General features: G+C 43.8%; 2 protein-coding genes across 2 annotated transcripts in view; one reads left to right on the top strand and one right to left on the bottom strand.

Annotated features, from left to right (window-relative positions):
• The window catches only part of pkn1a (protein kinase N1a), a 50,550-nt gene extending 36,862 nt beyond the window's left edge, over window positions 1-13,688 (bottom strand). Inside the window, exon 1 of the mRNA XM_071922529.2 lies at window positions 12,866-13,688. Within this exon, the coding sequence (XP_071778630.1) occupies window positions 12,866-12,886 (21 nt within the window). The 5' untranslated portion in view covers window positions 12,887-13,688. The remainder of the gene's footprint in view (window positions 1-12,865) is intronic.
• Window positions 13,689-17,636: 3,948 nt separating this feature from the next.
• c3h19orf67 (chromosome 3 C19orf67 homolog) lies at window positions 17,637-21,907 on the top strand. The gene is made up of 7 exons (XM_078282645.1): window positions 17,637-17,757; window positions 18,057-18,255; window positions 19,074-19,218; window positions 19,584-19,684; window positions 20,673-20,906; window positions 21,481-21,615; window positions 21,733-21,907. The coding sequence occupies exons 1-7, from the start codon at window positions 17,637-17,639 to the stop codon at window positions 21,905-21,907; spliced, it is 1,110 nt and encodes a 369-aa protein (XP_078138771.1).
• The last annotated feature ends 4,440 nt before the right edge of the window (window positions 21,908-26,347 follow it).

Below are 26,347 nucleotides of genomic sequence, written 5' to 3'. Positions count from 1 at the left end.
ATGTCAGTTCTCATTGTAAGAATTTCCATACCAGTTCCATACTTGATCAACTATCCCAAAAATGGGATGGGTAGATAATCAGGGTGAGAAATAATTTTTTTTAAATGCTTTTTTATGTTTTCTAGGCATGGGATTGATTAGTTGCTAGTCACTGAATCACTGGATGACATCTTAGTTGCCAAAAGAAATACTAGTCGGTTAAACAAAATTTAACCTACAATACAGAGCTGCAAGAACAAAACCCTTAATTTCAATGGCTCATGAAAAGAGATACAAATTCTCAATCCACCATCTGTCAAATTTACTGGAGAAATTAAAGCAGCATCTGCTGCCTAGGTTATACAGGGGTTGTACGGTTTTGGACACACAATTAAACAGCTGCTAACTGCAACCGTTTTTTTGCTGTGTTTTTATCGTAAGATTAATCTGTTACGTAATTTTAGATTAATCAGTGAAATTCGTCAAAATTCCCATGTTCATTATTGACAAGAGGATTCAGCTTCACACAGGCCTAAGCAGAGCCACAGACAAACGCTTATACTTTATAAGCCTTATAGTCTTCTAAAATCTGACAATGCATATGGATGATACAGAGAGCGACAAATTACTCTTGTTTAATCACATGGAGAGACAAGATTACAGACGATAATGAAGGAGAGAGTAGAGGCGAGCAGATAAACAAGTTGTTGGGAAAAGGGTGTGTTGATGCATGAGTGGGGTGAAGGCTTTCTAAAGTCATTGAAAAGATGGGAAGGGATAATAGGTTAATGTTTGGGTGGGTTTTGATCAAATTATGCAAAGTGGGTTGGTGTTTGGGGATAATGGAAAGCTCCGGGCCTGATTGAGTAACCACAGCTTAACGCGGGCAACAGTTTAATCAAGTGGTAGCGAACGAATAATCCATTCTCTAATCACCCCCCAAATATAATTTTACATCCTACGCTTAGTTAATTGTCCTCTGCACGACTCCTCTGTCATTACAGCCTCCAAAAAAAGTGGAGATGTCTAAAGGGAATTCACCACGGTCCATGTGTGCTCCTGATTTGGTCTTGGCATTTTGCATGTGAATACTTTCATTCCAGCTCAGCCACTTAAGGCTCCACTGACTCTAAATACTAAATACTTCCTAAAAGAGACAATTATCTCAGTGGAAACAGCCAGGTATGTGTGCGTGTGCGCGTGTGTGTATAAATCATTAAGTAGAAAAACGATGACCTCATCCTGTTGCCAGCTGTTTCTATGACAGCCCAGCCTCCAGGTAACACACCAGGAAACACCTGTCCGCCCCCCCCCCCCCCCCTTCCCCTCGGCTATCTGTATATCTATCCAACACAACAGCTCTGCGTTTGGGCTTGCTGACATTCAAGTGAAGAGGAGCCCAGTGACGAAGCAGCCGGATATCATACTGACTGAGCGTTAAATAATTCAGGTGTTGAGACATACATTTATTCAGGCACTGGGAGCTGTGGCTGCAGTGAAGACAGCTCACTCCACACATACACTTGAAGGTGGTAGACTACAACGAAGTCAAAATAGAAACACAGCGGAACATGACGTGACATACAAATTTGTGTCTTCTCGCTGCGGCTTTGTATTGTTCATTTAATTACACTCCACAACAGTGGGGGGGGGGGGGCGCATGAGAATATAAGAGGCAACTGTAATGTAGAGAAACCAGTAATAATAGCTCTGAAAAAAACTCAAAACAATTTCAGCAAGCCGAGCGTGGACCACAAGATGTTAGCATAGAGATGTAAACAAAGGCACTGCACTGAAAAAGGAAATGAAAGCGCATTTCCACAATATTTTAGACCAACTTGCAGACAGTCACACAGTGGGGGCTGGTGTGTGAAGAACTGGACTTGTTCAGACAGCAAGCCTGAGCACACAGCAGAGTCCAGAGCCAAAGCGGCAGTTTGTTTTATCTGTAAACGCGTCCTTTTGTTCATACCAACCTGCTGAAATTAGTTTCTGCAGGTTCATTCTTTGTTTGATGTGCGTTTAGCTCATGTGGACATATTCAGGCTTTTCACTGTCCTGTCCAGGTGGTTTTCAGAATAAACTCATGTCAGTGGTTCAGCTCCCTTCCCCCTCATCTGTCTGACCGGCGGCTCATCTGACTCCCTGCCCACACAGACACCTGAGGCAGGTGGATGCTGCTGCATTCAAATGTAGCCGGTCACAGTTGAGCGACTGCACGCTCTGATCTCTTATCTTTTTGTGAAGATCAAATGTCCTTACAAGGATAATAAAGATGACGAAAAATATTTATTAATGGACATATTTTATACAAAGAAGGTATGGTGTAAAGTAGACACCATGAATTTCTATTCATCCATCTGAGCTGGGTTCAATTCAATCGCTTCAAGAGCTGGATTGTCTTATTCCTCATTCTTTTTGAAAAAGTTTTGGTAAGAGAAGCTTGTCACATCCAGTATATTAATGACTAAGGATGGTAAATTGATTGTAATGTCTATTCAGATTTTGAACTGATTTACCTGAAAGTGATTTGACTGCAACCCTGCTATCCACCATCTATCCATCCATCCATCCATCCATCCATCCCTCCCTCGTTTTTTAGCCTTGGCTGGTGGGCCTCCCGGTAGGCTAAATGTTATCAGTGTAACTTGATCTCCAGCCCATTCTAATGAGAGGGATTGTTTGAAGGGAGACTTTAATAACTCCCATAGCCTATTTATACCTCGAAAGACACACCCTCGGTGTATGACGGATGAAAACACACACACAAACCGCACACGCACCAACTTTGACAAAGTATACAAGATCTTATCAAAATCATTTTTTCTCAAATATTTGCCTACTTGATTTGAGTTAGCCAAACAAATGCAAAATACACATTCAGTGCTCTTTTTTTCGTATTACTAGTTCATTTTAGTATAGCAATCAATTCGTAAGGATGTCTATCCAGAGCCTATCTATTTATTATTAGTGTAGATGACGGGTGCCATTGTCAGGTGGAAAATATTTCATGACTTTGGGAATAAGCCAAACCACCAACGGTCTGTAGTAAAATATGAGTGGTTGTTAAAGGTAATACCAACCAATTCCATTTTAAATCCTTAAAACTGACTTTTTAGACATACAAGGTTTCTGCAGGACACAGACAGTGATAGACTAGTGTGAAAGTGTTTAGCAAGCTAGCCATATTTAGCCTAAGAGTGCCGTCTTTGGCTGTAGGCTGGTTAGCAACGACAAAAAAAAACTCCTGGCTTGTCCCTACTAATTAACCCCAGTGGATGATACGCTTCTGAGGTCCAACCATACCCAGAGTGGAAAACAGAGGGAAGGCCGCAGAAAGAGAGGGGAGAGAGGAGGGGGGGAGGAAGAGAGCAGCTGGTGCGTAGCCTGGGAGGGAGGAAGAGATAGCGGGAGAGGGGAGGAGGGGGGGGTACGACAACAGAAGGGCAACATGGTGGATCACTTTACACAGGGACTCCCAACTGTTGCCCTGTCCCAGAACCATTCATCATAGAGAGTTTGGTCAGGTTGCACTGTGGGCGCCAGTGTTTCTCCCAGAAATGTCTACTTGGCAAGGTGGAAAGGCTTCTGAAACAGCACCGGGAGAGTGTGGCACTACAGCTCTCCACTGAAACTAATAGGAAAAATAAAATCCTTTTGTTCAAGCTGACAGCCTCTCTAACACTACTGCTACGTCTCTAGAACTAACAATACCGACTGCAAATATAGAACAATTCACTCCAAAACATCCCTATGGTGAGATACCCAATATTGTAAAGATCAGCTGGCACAGAATAGCCAATCGTTTAGCAATAGCCATGGACAAGGGTCGTTAAGAGACCGGCGATGGTCAAAAGCTAAAATCAAAGGCCCAGCTTAGTTTTAATGCAGTGTTTTATTTACTGTATGCCTGCTAAGCTTGTTGAGTTGTAGAACTTTACAAGGACGAGGGCCTATATTGGATAATGCCATTGATCATAACATAAAACTCCTATGAGTGTGACTGGGTAGTATCGATCTCATCACAGAAATCCAATAAAGATATTCTGTTGTGTCATGGTAGAGTGTAAGCTAGTCAATACCAGCTTCGACTTGTGTGAATGGGCTTACCAAGGTTTTCCCTGGCTTAAGCACTTTGCAGACTGTGTGACTTTGATCATTATGCAGAACCAAGTACAAATCTTGACATCAGCCTTGTCAGACTATGCGAGATGCAGCCTGTTCTGTGGTCAGACTGTGTGAGGAGGCTTATATTTGTCCACTGGCCACATTGGCTGATAGATTCTACAGTTTACCAGCCCAAATTATTTTTAGAATAAAAAAAGGGCACTGAAATGATGGTTGGTTACCTGCGAAAGTGGCAGTTAGAGGAAAGCAACCCTACCAACCACATCCATAATAAACCAGCATTAGATTTGTGGCTGGATGGAGTGTGGCAAATTTCCCTCCCTCCATCCTGGGGTACAAATTGTCCTTAAAATAGTCAGAAAACACAATTAAAATGGGCCACCTTAATGTTTAATATGGAGGGAAAACCCTAACTGCCTCATGAGGCTTACCCATACACACCAGCACTTGTGTTTTCTGGTTGTGAGTGTGAGCTCTGGGGAACCATGCCTAGTTGATCCCATTAAGCCAGCCGGTACCGCTTTGTTCATGGCCTGTTTACCAGCCGACCCCCTGGTGCGGGGGAAATCACCATGCCTGATGGGTACGTACGGAGTGTAAAAAGACGAGAAAATGTTACATTTGTAGAGTGGCAGGGTGGGAGACGGTCAAAAATTAACAACAATACTTAACAGCTTGAACTGTGACGGGAAAAAATGTCGACCCCGAGATACAAATGTCAAAAGACAATGGGGGTTTCTGCAGCTCTCTAGGATTTCTCTCTGTTTACAAACAGGTTTATATAACAGAATGGCCTAATCCTGGAAACACTGCTCACCAACAGCCTATGACAGCAATGGCAAATGAAACATGGTTATGAATACAGTAGCCTATAAATCCATGTCAGCGGATGTCGTCTCCTGATTATTTGCCCTCTAGGCCTGTCACCATAGCTCCAACACCGCATCAGATGCTATGTCCGCAAATGGCTTCTCTTAAAGCCGCGGTAGGTAAGTTTGAAGGAAACCAGGAAGACGAATGCACTTAGCCTCCCTCTCCTATAGCAATCAATATAGCCGACATATTTTACTCATTCAAGTTCAGCGAACATGGGGATTACTTTTGCTGAATTCAGGCAAATGGCAACTTCTAAAACCTAAAACGCACCGTTTAATATGGGAAGAGTCAATTCTCTAGTGTTAAAGCCCCTGTCAGGGATTGCAGTATGATGCCCTCTGTTGACATACTGCCACTTTGTTTACATAGTGATTTATTGGATTGAATATAGTTTAGACATTTTGATTTACTAACTGACAGTATGTGACATCTAAACATTGAGTTTTACATGTACAGTATTTTGAGGCAGATTAAAGTTTTGTTTATATTTGAAAGGTCTGTCAACACAAATACACCTGTATGTTTTATACGTTCTTTACGAGTACACATGAATATTTTTTACATTTAGATGGTGAAATAAAATCATAAAAATCATAAATTTGGTAGTAGCAATAAGAAGGCATAAGAAGGTTAAACAGTCTGCAAGTCAGTTTGGCAGTCTGAAACCAAAACCACTGAGAAGTGCCGAGCAAGCTGGCAGGTTAAACAGAAGAACAGCCAGCAAGTGAGTTTACAGCTTTACAATCACAGGTATTTTCAAGCACAAGTGCTTAAGCTGTCAGCAAAAGTAACTATGCCTTTAATAATCCCTCAGCTTGTTAGTCTAATTGGCTGGTTAAAGACGAGAACACCGAGTTAAAGTAGCTCTCTCTACATTTTGCCGTGCAAGTTTTAAGCTGTCACTGAACATAACAATCCTATCAGCAGCTCCAGAGGTAGTTAGCCTAACTGAGTGGCTGTTTAAACAGCAGGGCAGCGCTGAGTGGCAGGGCTGGGATCGATGCATGTGGCCCGGGGGCCGTGGGCGCTGCTGTAATGAGGAAGGGTCAAGGGTCAGGGGACGCCAGAGCGCAGGGCTGCTGGTGTTGACAGGCCAGGCCCATGCTAAGAGGGAGAAGGAAAAATGACTGCTCTTATGTAATGAAAGTCCAAAGACTGAAACATGGGAGAAAAAGGAGTGGTACCCAACTTGAACAGATGCAGACTTAGGCGTGCAACAACTGCAACATGTGTGCTCCGTTTAGTCTCACAGGATGAAAAACAGACTAAAACAGTTGAATTTCTTACACTGTGTGTGTTTTTTGGGCAAAGTCATATACTCTGACATATGTTTGCTCCTGTACATCAGTGAAAACTCCTGCTTTCCCCCCTCCTAGTGCTCATACATGGGGTGATCACTTGCCAATATGAGATGGATGATAGGTGATGTCATGGCATGGTGCTGGCCTCTGTGTATGTGTGTGCGCGTGTGTGTGTGTGTGTGTGTTGGGGAGGGGGGGTATCTAGGGGGAAGGAGGGGCCGGTTGGAAGCTGGAACACAGGGGTGCAACCATAGGGTGCAACGCTCTGAGGTCATGAGAATTATGGGATGTTTGCACAGTGGGAAGAAGAGATGCGAAAGAGAGATAGAGAGCAAGAAAGAGGGCAAAATCCACGGAGGGAAACATCAGCTTGGAACAGCTGCTGAGGCACACAGAAACTGTAAAGCAGAAGCACAGCACAAACGCACCCACAGGTCCCATCGAATACGCTGCGAATATTCACTCAGATGATGATAAAAACTGTTTAAACACACGGGAGCTTTCCAGCACAAATGCAGAAATGCAAACAAGCACATCTGCTCAAACACCCTCCCCTGTCTCTCCTTCACACACACACACACGCAAACACACCTAACACACTCAAACAGCAATCTCTATAGGGCTTTACCACCGGGCCGGGGGGGCGGGTGGGCTGGTTGGTGGGTGAGGGTGTGGTCACCAACTGCCCCAGCCAGGAGAAGGGAAATGAACACACAGTGAAGTGAATGTGATCTGAGCTGCTAGTGTCAGACAATACAACCTATTGTGCTGCGACGGCCACAGAGCCTCATCATCAGCATAATGCCCTTTAGACCCGACTTCACCCCCCTCCACCCTCCACCCTCCACCCCTAGCAGGCCTAGCCCACAACTGAGCTGCTAGCGACAGAGTGGCCATGATTTCAACTACAGCAGTGCTTTACAAATGGCGAATAAATAAAAGAAAGAGGTTGTAATTACCTAGGAAGGAAGTCTGAAAACTGCTAGTTTACAGGAGCAAACGTGAAGCCAATGCTTAGGCCTACTCTTTAACAATGTCAGTAAACTTTCTCCTGAAACAACAGTTCTGTGGTTCTTTTGGCAGCTTGTTGTGTATATTATCCGCTACCAAATTAATTCATACTTTTAGTCTAGTTTTATTGAGACGGGATCAGGACAACCCAAAAAAAAAAGCAGGAAATTAAGGATGAACAAAAGTGAAATGCAGCTGTTCCCACAACTTTTGAAATCCTGGACAAACAGTCTCGTCCATCATATCAACACTGAGCTGGCCTTAGCAAGCGCCCCTTAGCCCTGCAGTGGAAAAACAGCCACCGACTGGGACACAGATGAGCTAACATGGACACCGTATGGGGACATTGAACAAAGACCATCAGAGGACAGTAGCCCGACTGTGTCCGACGCTTAGATCCAGCAGAGATTCATCCTACAGCCTGGGTGTGCAGAGAGGCTGAGCAGGGAGTGCGCAATATAAAAAAGGCATAGGAGTAACTTTTCGGTGGATTCAGACGTTCGCAAACCAATTTCGTTCCTCTGCTGCCACAAGTAGTTGTAATAATAGAAAATATTGACTGAAACACAATCTCGCTGCTGTCCAAAGTTTCTGATGGAAGTGAAAGCACATCCATCTCCGCTTCAAGCAAGCTATCAGGCCTGGAATCGATTTCTACGCTCTGGTGGTAAACAGGGAGCTAGTCAGTCATGTTTCTGATTTTCTCCTTTGTTTTATTCTCGTGTGCGTTCACTACTTTGAAGAAAACCTGACATCATACATGTGTTGCTAATTGTTCTAACACTCCCTTAGATGGCCAGAAAAAATAAAGCGCGCAGTCAGTAGAGCCAATATGAGGCTATGATCATGTGTTACAAGCCTAAATATAGTATTATTCATGTGAGAGACAGTATCACATGACAGGGGGTACACTGTCCTGTTAGACCACATTGTTTCATTAAGCCGAGATGCCGGACACGAAAAACAGCAAATATGAATGAGGATATTAGTTCTCCCCAAGTCTTCAGCTGGCCCACTTTTCCTTAACGCATTAGTGTGGATTCTGTCTGCCTACATGGCCACAGGGCAGTGCTGAGAAAAAGCCTGAGATATGTGCATAACTGTCTCCTTACGTCATGCAAAGGCTTATGGGAAGTACCCCTGTGCATTCCCCTGACTGTCTGACTCCGTGTGTGTGTGTGTCTTACAGCTTTTCATGTCCGTCTCTATGTATGTGTGTACGAATTTGAGCATTCATGTGCATGTACATTTTGTGCAAACCACTGGAGAGTGGCTGGGTTGTCTGTGCTTTCCAACCCAACTTACAGAGTGCAAAGCATGTTACACAAGCAAAAACCACAAGACATCCCCTAAACATACAGTATAGAAAAGTTACATTTTTGTCTACATTCTTGTCTCCCCTCTGACCTTTATGAGGAAGTGTGACGCAGTTGGGTTCAGACTCCTATTGGGGCTGTTTAGTATCGGTCTTCCTGTGGGGCAAACAAAAGGCATGCTGTGGGGAGGCTGCCTGCCTGACTGCCTCGCATCTAGAATGACGGAGGCTTGGGGATGCACAGAAACGTGTGATCTCAAATCATATCCCATTAATCTGTCAGTAACGGCGGATGCCCCCTCTGCAAGGTTTGACCAGTCCCAATTCTGTTTTACATAAATCTACAAGATCAGGTTGAACATATCACATCGCGCTTTGCACTCTAGCAGTTTCCGAGTAATCTGATCTTGAGCCTGGGGTGACAACGATTATGCAAAGTGGACTTTGCCCTCCCATTGCCTACTTAATCAGCTGGAAGGCAGTCTGATCAGCAGGAGGTCTTTTTCAATGTATGACACTCGTTATCAAAAAGGCCACATCCACAATAATACGTTTTTGTTTTAAAACAGCGTTTTAAAACGAAAACGATCTCCGTCCACACGAGCGTTTCAGAAATAATCTCCGTCCATACTAACACGCCTGAAAACGCATATCACATGACCATTCAAGTACACTGGGCATGCGCGTGCCGGTGTAAACAGGAAGCAGATTGTCTACTCTGCGGTTGGTTGCTTAGTTGCAGAAAATACTACGGAGGAAGAACAGCAACGGCGAAAAGTACGACCAGAGATTTCTTTGCTTGTACCGACGACGAGGTGGAACTGTTACTGAAGGTAACACACGAGTATAAGGCGGTCAAGGCGGACGTCGTGACTGATAAGACCCAATCAGGAAGCGAACGTGGGCGTCTGCGTCATCGTTTTGAAAAGTCTCCGTTTCCGCCCGTCCAGACTAAAACGCAATCCCGGAGTTTTCAAACTAAAACGGGGTCAGCAGCGTTTTCAAAAGTCTCCGTTTTAGGGGTCTGAAAACACCGGAGTAGTGTGGACGTAGCAAAAGTTATGTGTTTTAAAACGAAAACGTATTAGTGTGGATGTGGCCTAAGAGGAGACTCTAGAGGTTTGTTGAACTATAGTGTCGGACTGGGGCATCGGCTTATTTCAGGTGAGGCCTCACATGGCAATAGTTTGGTATGTTTTATAGAGTCTGGGTCACAGGGCGAGAGTAAATGGGAGATGAATTCCTAACCTCACTTTTTTCAGCTGTTAATGTTCAGGGAAATTTTTTGATGAAACACATCCATCCTTGTTAGAGTCTTGACAATACACAGCATAATGTTGTCTTCCTGGATTTTATGTGCAAATCTGGGCTTTTTGACGGCAACTAGTGGTGGAAGAAATATTCTCAAAATGACGTGTCAGTGGGTATTTCACATACTGTTACCACCCCTAACTTCAAAGGCAAGACCAACAAAAAACTGTGCTTGACAATTCTTCACTGTTACTGGGCTCGAGCAGCTACGTTGTGTGAAAATATCCAGCGCCAAAAAGACACATACCCCATGCCTTAAAAGTGCAGGACAGGGAAGAGAATATAAGATACAATCCTGATTTATTAACACATTAATACATGTGCTGGTTGAGCACCAGCTGTTCTTCAGATATCATGTAATTTTCTATGCCGTTGGTAAATCAGACTGGGGGAAAAGAACAAGACTGCTGTTAGGGAGGCTACTTCCTCCCTGCATCAGACAGACCATGAAAAACCAGTAGGAAAGGTCCTGTGATAGAGAAGGGGAATAATGGTTTCCAGTGTTCTCGAACCAGCAGCCACTGAGCGCTCCTTCTATCCTTTTTCACCCTTCAACAGTCTTACTATGACACTGATCAAAGGGAGAGCTTGAGCTCCCTCCGTCTCCGTCTTTCCTTCTCCGTTTTCCTCCTTTGTTTGGCCATTCTCTTCTTTTGTCTGGGAGCCTACTGCGGGTTGGGCCAAAACAAAACAGAAACAGCCCCCCGTATGGAAAAAGATGAAATGTCAAAGCTGCTTTCGAGCACCTTGTTGCTGCTGTCGCTCTAATCGTATGCCGTGTCGGTGATTGTAAGTCTTTTGGGATACAGTAAAATGAGCTGGTGTCATGGTGTAGGAAGGAAGCCTAAATTTGTCAGGCTCCAGCCACAGTGGCTACTGGATTCAAAAATACAACTTCCAATCAATGGTAATTCACCTCCCAAAGTGGCCGGAAGAGCAGACAAAATGACCAAATTTACCAGCATCTGTTTGGAGCAGATTTTCCAACCCTGGTTGGTTCCCAGATGAGGAATTTTAAAACGGAGCGGGTGTAATAGCACTTTTACATCTGTTAAGTAACTAAGCTGTCTAGCCTGGGGACATCAAGGCACCAAAGCTAGAATTAGGCCTGGTTGAAGTGGCAAACTAACCCAGCACAAAGCTTTTAAAAGCAGTCAGATAACATGCTGCATTTGAGCAGGGTGCATAATTGAACACAGGCTGTGCCTTATTTTACTACCAACACATGGTAGAGTTCATGACTTCCTGACACAAACCTAAGAGGGAAAAAAAGATAAAAAGGAACGCTCATTGGAGACGTTCAGACTTGTGACGTGTGCGCACTGAGACATGTCAACAATAAATCCACTCAATTATGCCTCAGCTGAGCAAATGAAGATCCTAGGAGGGGCCAGGCTGGCAGTTAGAGCAAAAACAAGAAAGACACTGCAGAGCAACTTCCTTTGCTCCTAAACGTAATGTTTTCAGCCAGTCATCACTGTAGGTAGCCATGGTTCAACCTATCTGTCCTTAGCATCATTGGCTGTATGCTGTAGTTCTCATCATTGTATTGTGCCACTTCTGCATTTCCGTGTGCACCTGTTCTTCACTAGGCTACATGCAATTATGCGATTCACCAATGCTGACTTAGTCTACTGTTGCACTTCCTGTGAGTCCTTCTGAATGGGAGTGACAGCTGAATGTCTAAATTGCAAACAGTGAATGTATGGGAAAATCTGTATTATGTGGGACTATAGTTTGAGTGCAGAACATAGAGGCAGGTATAAGCACTAGCGCCTGTACTTCTGAACTGTATGCAACTTCCCACTTGCAAGCCATTTGAGATACAACACTCGTTTAGGCTTAAATGTCACACACTGTGTCAAGATGCAGCTGAGATAAGCTCTACTGGAACAATGGCTCACTAACAAGGTTCAGGGGTACGAATTTCATATGGCTCACCTGCCTTCTCACTCCACCCCTCTCTCTCTCTCATATGCATTTCAAAGTCAATACCCAGCAAGCTTTTCTCACTGTCACTGCGCAGTGTTCCCGAAGAGCAAAGATGCATAAACCTTAATGCCTCTATGCCACATCATGCAAACGTGTGTGTTTTATCTTGACACACAACTACCTCCTGTAAAATGCATAGTAAGCATTCTGCTTGCTTGCTAATGCCTCCATGAACTAGTGATGTCTAATGGGAACTGGGAATGGTGTGTGTGTGTGTTCCAAAACAACCACCACTATTGTGCCTGTGCGCCCCAGCTTTACCTCCCTACATCTCCAACACAACACTTTCACATAACAAAGCTACAGTAGGAGTAGAGGGACCCACATGGCAAACCAGGACACAACACAACACCAAGGTGACCCAGCAGCCCTCTCCAAAGCCAAGCAAGCCAGGCCACAAGTGTCCCGCCATACATTATTAACAAGAAACAAACTAGCCCTTTCCAAGTCAAGTGAGTAGCAGCTTGTTGTGGATAGAAGCCTAACCCAGTGGTTCCTACAGTGGGGTCCGGCAACCACATAGGGTCCTTGAGAGGCCTCCAGGGAGTCCCCAGGTGAATAGGGAATAGTTTAATTTCACTTTTATTTCACCCCCTAAAGGTTAGCCCAATGAGAGAATGCAACTTATAGGGATGTTTTGATTCATAGGTTTCACTCTGCTTCACTGTGGTCACCTCCACACCTACAGTATACTCAGTTATGTAATTATGCATAAAGTCTAACCACAAACCTCTTCTCAGATGGGGATCCTTGGGCAAAACCTTATGAAATGGGGGTGTATGATCTAAAGCACATCTATTTGGGGGGGCCATGACATGAAGAAGTTTAGGAACCCCTGGCTACCTAGCTAAGGGAACACCAAAATCCTGTTAAAGAAAATAGATTACAAGTCTACAGAGACAGACTGGGGCCATGCATTGAGGCTACAGCAGAGCCAACTTCATCAACTTACTTGTATAGAGTCGTTCGCCATCGTCGTTGCTGCTGGTGTGCTTTCAGTCAGTGCAGTTTCACAGACAACCTCAACACATGTGGGAATTGACCCTCTCTTCAACGTATTGTCTCCTTTTCCAGATAACAAAATACAACGATAACGTGAAAAGGGCCGGCTAAGTTACCCGTTCAGTGAGTGTTATCTCAACTTTAGACAAACAGTCTATTGACACAACGGCAAACAAGAGGTAATCCGCATTGTTGGCTTGCCTGGCCGCGCCTGAATTGATCCTCCCTGTGCGTTTGTTACACCAACGTTAGCCCACACTTCAACACAGTAAAAAGGCATTCACTGTGCATTTAAAAAAACATAAAAGTCGTTAGAATAACAGCATCCAAACAAAACTATGCAGCTCCCGAGGCATTGTTCTTATTCTTTGGGTGCTTGCCATTCAACAGCTAGCTAGAGCCCGGTAAAATCCGCCAGCAACACTCCTCCGTCATGTTCTGCTGAATCGGAGTGGAGATAAAGTCACATCCACAGAAACCATGAGATGATAGGGCAAACTGCAAAGCCCCTTCCCTCTCTTCTTTCCTGGTAACATCCGTGAAACATGAACACGCCTCGGTCTCTGCCTGTATCACATGCCACAAAAGCCGCCTGTCAGTCCTTCACAAGCCGTTTTTTTTTTTTTTTTTTTTCAGACGAGGGACTATCCAAGCCTAATGTTTCTCTTGTAAATCCCGCTGAAAGAAAACGCTGTCCAAAAACAAAACGAAAAGAAAACGTCGTTCTTCGTTATGATACACGAGATGGACACACTACATCACATAACATTCAAACAGCGGGCTACTGCTGCTGCTGACGGGAGGGGACTGACTGACTGAACCGACCACTTTACTACACCCGCTGCGCGCCCACGACGCTCGTGCAATACCAGAGAATACCGCCCGGGCATTCATTGGTCCAGGGCTAGGCGGCGGGGGCGCGCCCGGATGTATCACGTGACCAACCGCTAGCTATTGTTGTCAATTGCAACTTGTAATGAACCAACTGTTGATTAGGTCAGTCCGGGCACGCTGAGCTACATACTGCTGTATAGGCTTTCCCTGCACGAGGCTTTGGTGCTTCAGTTATCCATGAGCTGTGCCTTCATTACTGTCACAACAATAAAGCCCATTCAAGAGCCTTATATGCAGGAAAAAGACTCAAATTAAATTCATTCACAAGCATTGAGTAAGGGAATAGGATACTTCCTTCAGGTGGCCAGTAAAAAATACTTAGATTGGCCAAATAAGAATTTCCTAGAGATGAAAAACCGGACCCATTAGCCTGTCATGATGTTATACAATCTGCTTTAGGCCTGTAAGCTATTATGGGCCTAAATAATTAATGCTTCTCAATAAAAGACGAATATGTATATGCACATGCTCCAAAGGACAATTGAAGTTGATCTCATTTGACTGAGGTGCACCAATCATGCATTATAAGGTCTGTGTGTGTCTGGGCATATGAGAGAAAGAGAGCTAAAGAGAGTTAGAGAGAGAGAGAGAGAGAGAGAGAGAGACTCATGATAGGAATAGGTGACATTACGGCAGTCTGAGTGGGTGTCTTTTTAGATTTGGTGGATAGATTTTGCTGGACGATATTTGCATGATTGATTTGCATGCTGAAAATTTGCCAGCAGGAAGATGGGAAGGAAGCAGGGACACCAAATAACCCCACCGATCCAGCAGAATACATAGATATATTATCTGGCACATTGGCTATCTGGTACAAAGGACATGCAAATTTGCTCCAGAAATCTGTACTCTGACTATAGGCAGTTTTGACGACAAAAAAGAACAACGCTGAGTCACTACGATCAGCAATAATGTTATTCTATTCAGGGGCGATGTGAGGGAGTCAGAAAGGAGATGGCATTGTGAACACATTACAAAGTTCTCCACGCCCACTGATTCTATCTATGGACGTCAAACAGTGAGAAGCTGCTTATTCACAACCCTATAGATAGAGACAGAGGGGAAGGACACGACCGGAAAGAAGGGAAATGATGGTGATGCTACAATGCACATTTTTCATCGCTTCCCACTGAAGCTGTCATAACTTTTTCCCATCTTCCAACATTAAACGCAACATCTTTATCTGGGCAAACCAAATGTATGCCGAGGGAGGGGAGAGGGGGGCTAAGTGTGTGTCCAAGGCATGTTTTGGTGGCTGAGTTAGTTGTAGTATGCCAAGGTTGGTCATGACCGCGGGTCGTGTTTCAGAATAAACAGCACACTTCTAGTGGGGTCAAAAGGTCAGAGTGTGAGTTCAGGGTGTCTCCCCACAGTCCGCTCAGTCAAAACAATGCTTAGGCGTTTAATCAGAGCATTGTTTTGCAAAGTAATGGTTATTTTAAGTAATAATCCATGATATTTTCATATGAATAAATGTCTCTTTTGCCACTCGCTATCAACGACTGGTAGAACACAATAATGATTCAACCTATTTCCAGTTCATGAAAGCTTTTAAATTTGCTGTGTGTCAGGTCAAATAGGTGTGTCCCGGGAGAAACCATCTGGTCCACAGCAAATGATGCAGCAATATCAGTTTAATAAACACAAGAGGAACTGTGAGCATGAACAGCAATGGCCACCATGGCTGAACAGACAAAGAAAAGAGAAACTCAAACTGCATCAACAGAAAATCCAAGGAAAAAGACGTCACAGTACTGGACACACTGTTTGATTGACAGGTGATCTCTCAGAAGTGCAGTGCAAAAAACATAGACCTTAAAAAATACAAATCCAAAAAAAAAAGAAGAAAAAACCACAGCAAAGATGTCAACAAAATAATATTAAAAACATATAATAATAATAATAATAAAAACAACCCCACAAGAATGTCGTGCATTACCACTTTAAGCACTAATCAAGAATGTATTACTATAGATACATCTGCCTTTACATCAACAACTGGTATTCTGATTTAACCTAAGAAACTGACTGAGAGTAACCTACTAGTTCACCAAAAATCTAATGTTTGGCTAATGTTGCACTTATAGGTTATGCAGAAAGAAAGAAAAAATGTTGTTTCTCTTCTCTTAAAATTAGTTTTTATAGTTTTCTATATTGTAGATCGTCTAACAAAAGTGAAAAATATACATTTAAAAGAAAGATTGTCTGTGCTGCTGATCTCTGACCACAGGATCATTTGACACCTCAACACTAAAAGCATCAAGGGAAAAAAAAAAAAAAGTAGTTCTGATCAAAGTAAGGTAAGTAAAGCTAGCTCATCTGTTATTTAGACCAAAGCACAATTAAAGAGACTGGGCCATGAATGGACTTAACTCTATCTTGTTATTAACCAGTCATTACCTTACTATTGGATTTGTTTATGTAACGGGTTGTGTCTTTCTGTGGACTTATGGTGGATGTATCCCCTTATGTTTATGGTGCAGGAAGGACGGCACGGCCACACAGGACTTGCTCTCACTCTGGTTCTCTCTTTATTCTGGTACAAAAATCAGCAACACACACAATCGTCATCAACAGTGTGTTATGCAACTGCAAGCATTCAGATCTCCAGCTTGGAAGTATTTTTATTTTCTACAAAAGACTAATATAAAATACATTTTTCTATACATTCTAGTATAAAACAAACATGTGATCTTATAGTGGTAATATTATGTATGATTTTCTATAGAGCACCTAAACAATAAGAGCTATTTTCTTTTACATTCACAATAAAAATCCTAAAACATTCTAAATAAACATTTTGTCCATAGACAACAAATGGAACACCATTTTGAGTCCTAAGTAGTGCAACATGTTATTGCTGTTGTACAAAAACTTCGTATCAATATTTTAGGAATTAAGAAAAATAAGTTTACTTTTATACTGTTGACCATATACTTCTAAAATTCTACAATGGGCTATAAATGGGATATGAAACACTATTAGCCCATGAAAGACAACAAAAGCCTTCATTTCACACAAAACACAGTAAATCACAAAGCTGAAATTACGAGGTTTTTATGCAATGACAATATGTGAAACCCACATTTAACAAAGCCTACCTGGTACAAAAATCAGCAACACACAATCGTCATCAACAGTGTGTTATGCAACTGCAAGCATTCAGATCTGTGTAACAAAGAGTAGAAAAATTACTATCTAAAATAATTACTAAACATTACGGCCGGGAGCAAGCCAGCAAGTGCATGGCTAGCTAACTAGCATTAGCTCAACATGCAACCAAAAGTGCTACTCGTGGATAAAGTTACCATTCTTGCACATAAATGTCTGTAACTTTCCGATTACATGCTAGTAGTGCTTACAGTCAAAATACATGCTACTGAAGGTTGCAAAAACAATTTTAAAGCATTAAACATAGAAATATTGGTTGCAACATTGCTCACGTGTACCCACCTCCAGCTTGGAAGTATTTTTCTTTGCTGAGGCACGTACGGTGCGCGAGAAGGAACCTATGCAGTTGCGCTTTTAACCCACCAGGTGGCTCTAAAACTATACATATGTAAGACAAGCATATCAATTTTGTAGAATTTCATAATAGAGGTTATTTCTAACTCTGTTACATTTACAGCATTATGTCTCGGCCAAGATGCAGAATAATATGCTAATCTGGATGTGCTGCTAGCATCGGGGACGTTAGCTAGCATTAACGTTAATTAGCCAGAGGTCAGTGACAGGTCACCCAACGTCTGACAGCTCCAAAATAACCGGTTAACGTGGCGTTTTATTTCCAACAGATTTTCTAAGATAACTTAACTACAACAGAAAGCATGACAGATACTGAAGTCCAGGTTGAGGTGCAGTTGACCCCAAACACACCAACACAAATCCAGGATTTATTAGAGGAGCTGACCGGTGAGGAGGAGGAGGAGGAGGAGGACACTGTACAAGGTGAAATAACGTCTCCTGTGTTTCTCATACTCTTCTTACACTATTATATCCTGTGTAAACACGGGCGTCACGTTGATATATTACTCACCATACTTTAACTTAAGTGAGACCAACTTTCACATTGCAATTTCCACCAAACAACCAACATCCTCCAGGCAAAAAATAGCGAGAAATTCAGGTGGAAGCCGATAGAAATTTGGAATGGGCTGAGGAGGTGAGGGGGGTAAAGTGAAAAGATAATTTTCCTACAGCGTTTAAAAAAGTATGACATTGTTATCACCGTTAAATCCATCTCCCAGAGCTGGAGGAACCTCTGGCGGAGTCGTGCGCCGTGGCCGTGTCGCCCCCGTGCGGCGAGCAGGCGGACTGCAGCTCGGACTGTGAGGCCTGGGCCTGGCGCGAGGTCAGGCAGATGGACGACAGCCTGCAGTCCATCCAGCTGCAGATGCAGATGCAGATGAGCAAGACCGAGGACCTACACAAGCGCCTGGTGAATGGGTAAGGGGCAGAATGCTGATTTCACTTGAGGTGCATTTTATTGGAAACATGTTGAAAAGCTAGAGATGTCCAGATGTCCTGTTAAGGTATACAGATATATTGTTGGTATTTGTAAACCTAGTTGCAGGGTCGGGGGTCAATTCGTGAATGAACAAACAATTCCAATTCAGCTGTGGAATTGGAATTTGGAAAAACTACAGGAAACAGAATTGGAATTGGAAGTTGAATTTAATTCAATGAAATTCTGTGAAATTCCATGTTTTTTTTTGTTTTTTCTTACCACATATCTGAGATTAAACAGTGTTAGTGTTATATATTATCAACACTGACTATCATAAAATGTTAAAGGGACCTTTCAGGGGGTATTTGATGCAGAACATGTAATCATAATACATACATTATTATTGAATGTATTTGATTTGTTTAACTGTCTTTTACTGGATTCATAATGTTTGATTTATAGTGTTTAGCAAGTCAAGACAAACTCTCTTAGAAGTGGAACTTAATGGAATTTAATGGAATTCAATTCTGTTTCATGTCATTCCAATTCAATTACAAATCTGAGCTGGGTGACATTCCAGTTCCAATTCCAACTCCAGGAATTGAATTGGAATTTACCATGCATTCTCAATTCAATTCATGAATGGCCCCATCCCTGCCTAGTTTTGTGCTATTCTATGAATCAGTAGGCTTATTTATATGGTATATTTAGTCACATTTGAATGGTAGCCAGGCCATATAGTCATTAGCTGGTCTTTGCTCTGTCTGTTTGTGTATTTATGTGTGTGTCTGTATTTTACGCCTGTGTGTTGAGGCAGGCAGGACCATCTAGAGACTGAAGGCTTTGCTGCTGTAGTGCCAGCGTTCCTGTACACCTGCCAGCCTTACTTCACCTACCTGGAGTCCACAGCTCGGAGCAGCGCGCCACAGCACATCCCTCTGCCCTTCTACATCCGCTCAAGGGTAAACGCTGATGAACTGTATTGATTTATATTAGTTTCAGTGATGAATATCTAATTGAGCAGCTTTAGTGTCGCGAGGATATTGTGTGCCCCGTTCACTGGGGGTTGTCAAAAGGCATTCTGGGAAGTGTAGTAAATCACTAACTGAAGTAGAAGTAGATGAGGCAGATTCATGATATCTAATAGTGTGATTTTTCCTTCACACTACTAACTTTCTACCAACCTTATATTGCAGCAATTTTAGAAAGGGCTTTGGTCATCTAACAGTCAGTTCTTTAGAAAACAATTGCTTCAGACCAAGCAAGCTGACTCTGTACTCCTATACTGTGTGTGTGTGTGTGTGTGTGTGTGTGTGTGTGTGTGCAGCTGCTGGACTTCTCTCAGCAGCTGTGTGACAGGTTGGAGCAGCTGGTGTTGACCTATGCCAGCTACAACCTCCTCAGTCTGGATGAGAGCGGGCCTGACAGGTACACACACACACACACACACACACACACACACAAACACAGACACTGTTGGCCACTGAGCAGCTGGGTGTCGAGTGCCTTGCCCAGGGGCAACATGTTGGTAATTGTTACGGGAGGGGAGAGTGTTTCTCATTCACTTAATGTCACATTCCCTGTCATTGCACTGTCAATTCACTGACTAACCCTCTCCCCTCATACTGAAAAACACCAGCTGTCTGCTAGATAACGTAAATCAAGCGCTCCTCATGGTGTCCAAATATTCAAAACATACTCTTTTGCTCTTCTTCCCAGGTCTGACTGTCTATTACCTCTTCTCACATCTCTCCTATTGTATACAGGCCAGTGTCAGATATAGACTATGTTTTTATATGTTAATGCTTCTTATGTAATTTGTTCAACCAGTTGAATATGGCAATAATTTCTCAACCTTTACCCCCTTTTATATATTAAAACCCCAGCAGCTGTCTTGTATATTGTCTGTAATCTTTCTGTGTGCCAGCTGCTTTCACTGTTGCCACTGTCAATCCATCTGAAGCCATATTTTCACTTTGAACATTTTCACTTTGTTTATAAGCGGTGACCATTTACTTTGACTTTGAAAACCTAGAATAAAATCATATCTCTAAGTGTCAGATACATGCAGGCACGGCAAAGTAGAATCAGGGAAAATTGTCTCATTCTCAGTCCAGGGTCACACTTTTAAAGAAATAATTTTGCCTATTTGCAACCACTGACCTTGAGATCTTCTTTAATCCTCTCACCGCCTTCATTCTTCTCATGTAGTTTCCTTTTGCATTCAGCTATGAAATTGTCGGCTGCATATGCTACCGTTTCTATTGCTTATCATCTATTCTATGCTTGTGCTTACATTTTAACATCTTTTCCCACTGCTGAATCCCATTACCTAATTTCCCCACAGGGATCAATAAATGTTTCATCTTATCTTACTGTTTGTCCCCTCCCCCCCCCCTCTCTGTCTGTCTGCCAGTGTGTCTCACTTCTACATCGGCCAGTGTCAGATAGGCAGGCTGAGGCTGACCGCCTTCCGCTACTGCAGGCCGACGCCGTACCTGTCCTGGGCCGACGCCGGCCTGCGCAAACGCATGCGCTGGAACGTGGAGAGACTCCGGGACGACCAGCAGCAGCAGCAGCAGCAGGCAGATGAAGAGCAGGAGGGAGAGACAGCGGAGAGAGAGACGGAGACGATCGGCGACACAGAGTAGTGAGTCAGGATGAGCGAGAAACAGAGAAACGAGACGGGGAATGGAGGGTAGGGAGATCAACCAAAGAGCCGTCTCATATTTTAGGAGAAGACTGTGGGTCAACAATTAAGGAAAGAAGGTTACCTTTCCAGAAATGGGAGAGAACTGTCTTATATAGTGAAGATAAATGTGGATCAACCTGATATAAGACGGTTCTCTCCCATTTCTGTAAAGATAACCTGATGAAGGTCCTAGTACCGATGCTCTCATTAAAGATGCTCTAATTGCAAAGTTTAATAGACAGTATGCAGGAGCTTTTTCTTCCTCTTTTCTTTTACTATGAATAGTAATTTATACCACTAGAAAACTTAATATAATAAAACGTAAGCATACTGACACACTTGACACAGTAGCAGCACATCGATGACCATTTCCAGTGTAGTAATGTCGCATTGCTGTCATAAATCTCTCATTATCTCCCCAGTTTGCTATTTAGAGCTCAGAATGGTTGCCCTCTTCCATCTGGTCTTACTGCTTCTGTGTGTGTGTGTGTGTGTGTGTGTGTATGTGTGTGTGTGTGTGTGACCCACTCAGCTACTTCCTGTGTTGCGAGGATGTTCAGACGGAGGCAGACGCAGACCGCCACCATGGGAACACGGTGAGGATGTGGTCCATCGGTCACTGGGTCCAGGTGAACCCTGACCCCGACACAGATGACATCTATGACTGGTAAACACTGACTTTTAACTCTTTCACTTCTCCATATGACACTCTTAAATCTACTGGGGAAACAAACAAACCTGGTTGTCTCACTCTTGTATGTGTGTGTGTGTGTGTTGGCTTCAGGATCCTGTGTGAGGTTCCCCAGGCTGGGTATGTCAAGCTGTTGTGTCTGGGCAGCGAGGAGCCGTCCACCTGCGGCGCTACAGACCAGCTGCTGGGGCTGCTGCTGGGCCAGCACACAGCAGAGAACGACCGCAGCACCAGTCCACACTGCACTTCAGACCATTTGACACTCTAAATCCTCAGGTTGTGTCCGGTTATCGGTGATGTCTGTCACTTCCCTACATGGGAGAATGTGTCCAGTTAGTTGAAACGGTCTAAAAGCTGGTTTTATTGCCTCCATCAGGTTAGGTACAGTTAAGTTTTATACTGTTCACTGTATCCGTTTCTGTTCTTTGTGAGGTTTTCTGCACAGCATTTTGTCACTTTATTTTTGTCAGTGTTTGCCGTAGTGATTTGTAAAATGTTTTACAAATATTTTATAAAGTTTTACAAGTTTTTCAAGAGCATTTTACCGGACTCGTGTTTATTAAAGGAAACCAGAAGGGTTATTTAAAAAAATTATTTTATTCGCATGAAACAATGCATGGAAATAATTACACACAATCACAGGTTTTCTGTCCTTCACAAAGTCAAAGAACATGAGGGAAATATTACATATTTAAAACAAGCTGCCATGATTTGAGCCCCACAACAAGTGAGAACGCCCAATTTACTTTATTTCTACAAGTACGTCGAGTCATTTAAATTAGTAAGCATGGGCCTCACTTCATTTTCAATAAATTATAAAAATATACAAAATGGGAGACTTATTTCAGAATTTTGAGTAGTATAATGCATAAGAGAATGGTCACGGGTCACAAAGGCAGGTACCAAACATGATTTGTTTACTCAGATTTTAGCGTTATGTGTTGGAGTTTTTATCTTGTAACCATTCAGCTTGTTTTGTCAGTTCTGTTGACTTTTTATCGGACATGAAGAAGGGAAGCAGTGGCATTCGCCTTCCGCTGAGTAGAGCCCAAAAGTGAGACGCTCCAGTTGCAACAAACGATAACTCTACCATTTACAACCAATATCCTTCATTCTCTATTTGAATAAAAATCTATAAATGACTCTTAAAATGGCTACCATACCTCTACATCTCTCTACGGTACAAAATTAAATTCCAGTGGAGTTTCCCTTCGTTTACAGTGAGCAGGCTCTCAGCAGTCCAGTTTAAACATCGGTAATGTACACATACAGGTTTACAAAAACACTACAGAGACGTGTTGAAAAATAAAAATAATTGAAAAGTCCAGCTTTGTCAAAAATGCATTGTGCATTCTGTGCCCTGCCTTGGGATGTGGGGATGCAAACAGCAGACCCTGACAACTGGAATGTACCAAACTACATGAGTATGAACGTCTTCTTCTCTGCTGCTGCACATCAGCTCTGATAAGACACTGTGGACAGACTAGCGGGCGTTTGTAAAGGCCGCTCTCTCTGCTGGATCAGTGGAAAAGGGCAACAGTTTGTCTCGAGCGTCGTGAGGCCGCGCTGCTGCCCGCCGGACGCCGAAGCCGCCTCAGTGTCACACTTGGCTCATTGAACAAAGATCCTCAGCTTTCATTTCAGTTGTTAAACACATCAATTCAGCTCTTGTGCTGTTAACACTCTGGAGGGCAATGGCAATCAGCCAAGAACTGACTGTAAAAAAAAAAAAACCCAGACATTTCTGATTCAAATGGACATGAGCGTAACTAAATGTCAATTCACATTTTTTTTTTGTAATGACAGCAGTTCTTGGAAGTGGAGAGATTTCTGTGGCCTCCAGTCAGATCTGAATGGGTGTTAAGAACTACAATTGACTTCACATGGAAGCCAAATTGGGCCCGAAAGAATTCCTTCATCTTAAGACTTGTAACATTATACAGTGAGGCAGATCAAGAAGACTGCCTAAAACGCCGTTCACCGACAAACACACAGTATACAGACAAGAGACGGACATAAACGCAGCCTACAGCACAGTCATAATGGACGTTCACAACCAGACAGACAATGGACACCTCTGTACCGCAGTTCATCACAGTTTTAACGATAATATACAGTAACCACCCAGAACAACTGCCTGACAACCAGCCCCCCCAGGAGCCTACGGTTCCCTCCCCTTTAACACTAAGCCCCCCTCCTCTTCCTCACTCCCTCTATCCCCCCGTGACACGGTGGCGAGACCCCCGACCCTCACAGCAGTATCGGTTCAACCCAGAGTTAGTCGTCTCCTCAAGTAAAAGTCTTTGTCCTGGACACTATCGCTCTACAAGGCCTTGTTTGGTTTGCATTCTATTGTACATGAACTCCGTCTCTCTCCTGTCTGCAGTCTGCTGTGATATCATCTAACATTTGAGACCCAAAGGAGCCCCGCGCTGAAGGAATAGTGAATTTGGGTTTAGGCAAGGAGCTACAGAACAGTGATGCTTACCGTTAAACTGTAAAATAATTCTTCTGGAAAACTTCTAAGCTTCAGCAGTATTCAAATCAGTGAATATAAACTTCATTTTATCGGCACCCCTAGCAGTCACCTACAGACCCTGTTATAAGTACAAAGACAATTTTTTAAGACATAATAAAACTTCATCAGTGTCCGACTCCAGTAGCTCAAAGGGAAAGAGTTTGTGCTCAGGCTCTCAAAAAGGCGACCTCTCTTTTCATCTTAATCTCTTTAGACCTCTAATGGAAATCACCCAACTGGAGCATAGATCAGGCAATGGATTTCATGTTTAGCGTGTAATAGCCTTTAGTTCTGGCCAAGTGCAATTTGATCAAGATCTGGGAAGCAGGATTTAGAGGTCAGGCTAAATGAGCTTCAGTTAACTTGTATCACTAATCAGTAGCAAGACATCTCCAGTGTGAATATTGAGCTTGTTTGGAAATACGGTGATAAGGACAAGCGCCATCATGTGTAAAGAGTTTTGGCTACAAAGTGGCTATAATAACTAGTGAACACTAAGGAAAGGAACCATACCTATCAGTCAAGTCACCTTAGCTTGATAGTGGCCATTTGGCACCATTGGTGGGTGTGTGTGTGTGTATGTGTGTGTGCATGCATGTTGCCACCCATGGCACAGAGATTTGGCATGGAAGAAAAGTGTGAAAATTAGTGTTCAGTTCCACCCTGTTAGTCGGTAGCAGTGATAAATCACGGGATTCTGCCAGTCATTGAAAAGTATTGGTTTGGTGTGTGTGTGTGTTAAGAGGATTGAGCTGTAACAATATAGTCCATCAGTCAGTGTGATGGTTGTGTTTGCAGCGGTGTAAGATAGCAAGTATGAGGTAAGACAGGTGCCAAGTTACAGTGTGGGAGCCAATGTGGTGTCATGATGCATTTGTCTCCTAGAATGTGTGCATTTGTGTGTGTGTGTGTGTAGCAGTGATGTGACCCAAGTTCCTTTTGGGCACCAAGGACAGTCAACTGTTAAACTTCAGCACCACCAAGCTAAGATAGATATGTGTGTGTCTGTGCTTGTTTATAAGGTATATCTAGAAATCCCTGTCTCTCCAGTGAATCTACAGCACCACAGGTTTGTATGTCTGCCTACAGTTCCTGCACACGTCCTTCAAAAGTGAATATTCCTTCACTCAAGCGTGCATATAATAACAGTACAGTAGATGTGTGCACCTGTGCAGACATGTCTACATGTGTATATCACCCCGTATGTGCATCCCCAAGTGTATATGTGTGTATAGACAGCACTTGTATTACCCTCCCTGTATGCGTGTTGTTTCAATACTGAGTATTACAAAAGTGTGTGTGTGTGTTTGTGTCTGGAGTCCCTCAGTGATGCGTCTCCAGCTCCACCACCGTCCACTCTCCCTGCGGGGAGCTCCCGGGCGCCTCCGGGGAGAAACTACTGACGGAGGTGACGGTGGCGGAGGGAGGGGTGAGCGGAGGCAGCAGGCTGGGCCACAGGCTGCTCTCCAGCGGGCTCAGCGTGCCGCCGCCGCCCCCCGGCAGGAGCAGCAGGGAGGAGCAGCCGTCGCCCGTCAGCAGCAGGGTCTGGTTGATCAGCTGCTGCACGATGTCCACTTTCTTGCCCCAGTCCAGGTCCAGAGGCGGGGGGCGCTCCGGAGACTCGGGAGGGGGAGGGGAGGAGTCATCGTCATCGTCGTCGTCGTCGTCGTCGTCGTCCTGGGGGGGGTCGTTGACGTCGGGGCACTGGGGGTCGGAGGGTCTCTGGGGGGAGTCTGGGGGAGGAGGGCGGCTCTGGGTTGGGGGTGAAGAGTCTCGATGGTGATCTTCATCCGACGTCACCTTTATATGATGAGCGTCTATCTCTTCATTCAACGTTTCTTCTCCTTTCGGCTCTTCAGTGGGGTTTAGCTCCTTCACCCCGTCTTCCTCTTCTTCTTCAGCCTCCTCTTCGTCACTGTTCTCCAGGGCTTCATAGATGGTGCAGAGGCCGGAGGAGGGAGACAGCAGCACCGCCGACTGGCCTTTCTGAGACTGCTGCTGCTCCAGCTCCTGCTGCCACTGCATGATCTGCTGCCTTTGCTTCAGCTCCTGTTGCTGCTGCTGCAGCTGCAGCTGGAGGTCTCTCCTCTGCTTCTCCAGCTGCTCCTTCTGCTTCAGCTCCTCCTCCTCTTTCCTCATTTTCTCCTCTCCCTCCCTCTTCTTAGCGGCCTCCGCCCGCTCTCTCATCTT

This window comes from Centroberyx gerrardi, chromosome 3, assembly GCF_048128805.1.
Source record: "Centroberyx gerrardi isolate f3 chromosome 3, fCenGer3.hap1.cur.20231027, whole genome shotgun sequence".
Classification (NCBI taxonomy): Eukaryota; Metazoa; Chordata; class Actinopteri; order Beryciformes; family Berycidae; genus Centroberyx; species Centroberyx gerrardi.
The sequence above is the reverse complement of the archived record's forward strand: the minus strand, read 5'-3'. Positions and strand labels throughout refer to the sequence as shown.

Bases quoted from the DNA above. Each gene is read 5' to 3' on its own strand.
- c3h19orf67 (XM_078282645.1), top strand. From the start codon at position 17,637: ATGACAGATACTGAAGTCCAGGTTGAGGTGCAGTTGACCCCAAACACA. The intron at 18,256-19,073 runs GTAAGGGGCAGA...GTGTTGAGGCAG, and splicing joins CACAAGCGCCTGGTGAATGG to GCAGGACCATCTAGAGACTG. The intron at 19,219-19,583 runs GTAAACGCTGAT...GTGTGTGTGCAG, and splicing joins CCTTCTACATCCGCTCAAGG to CTGCTGGACTTCTCTCAGCA.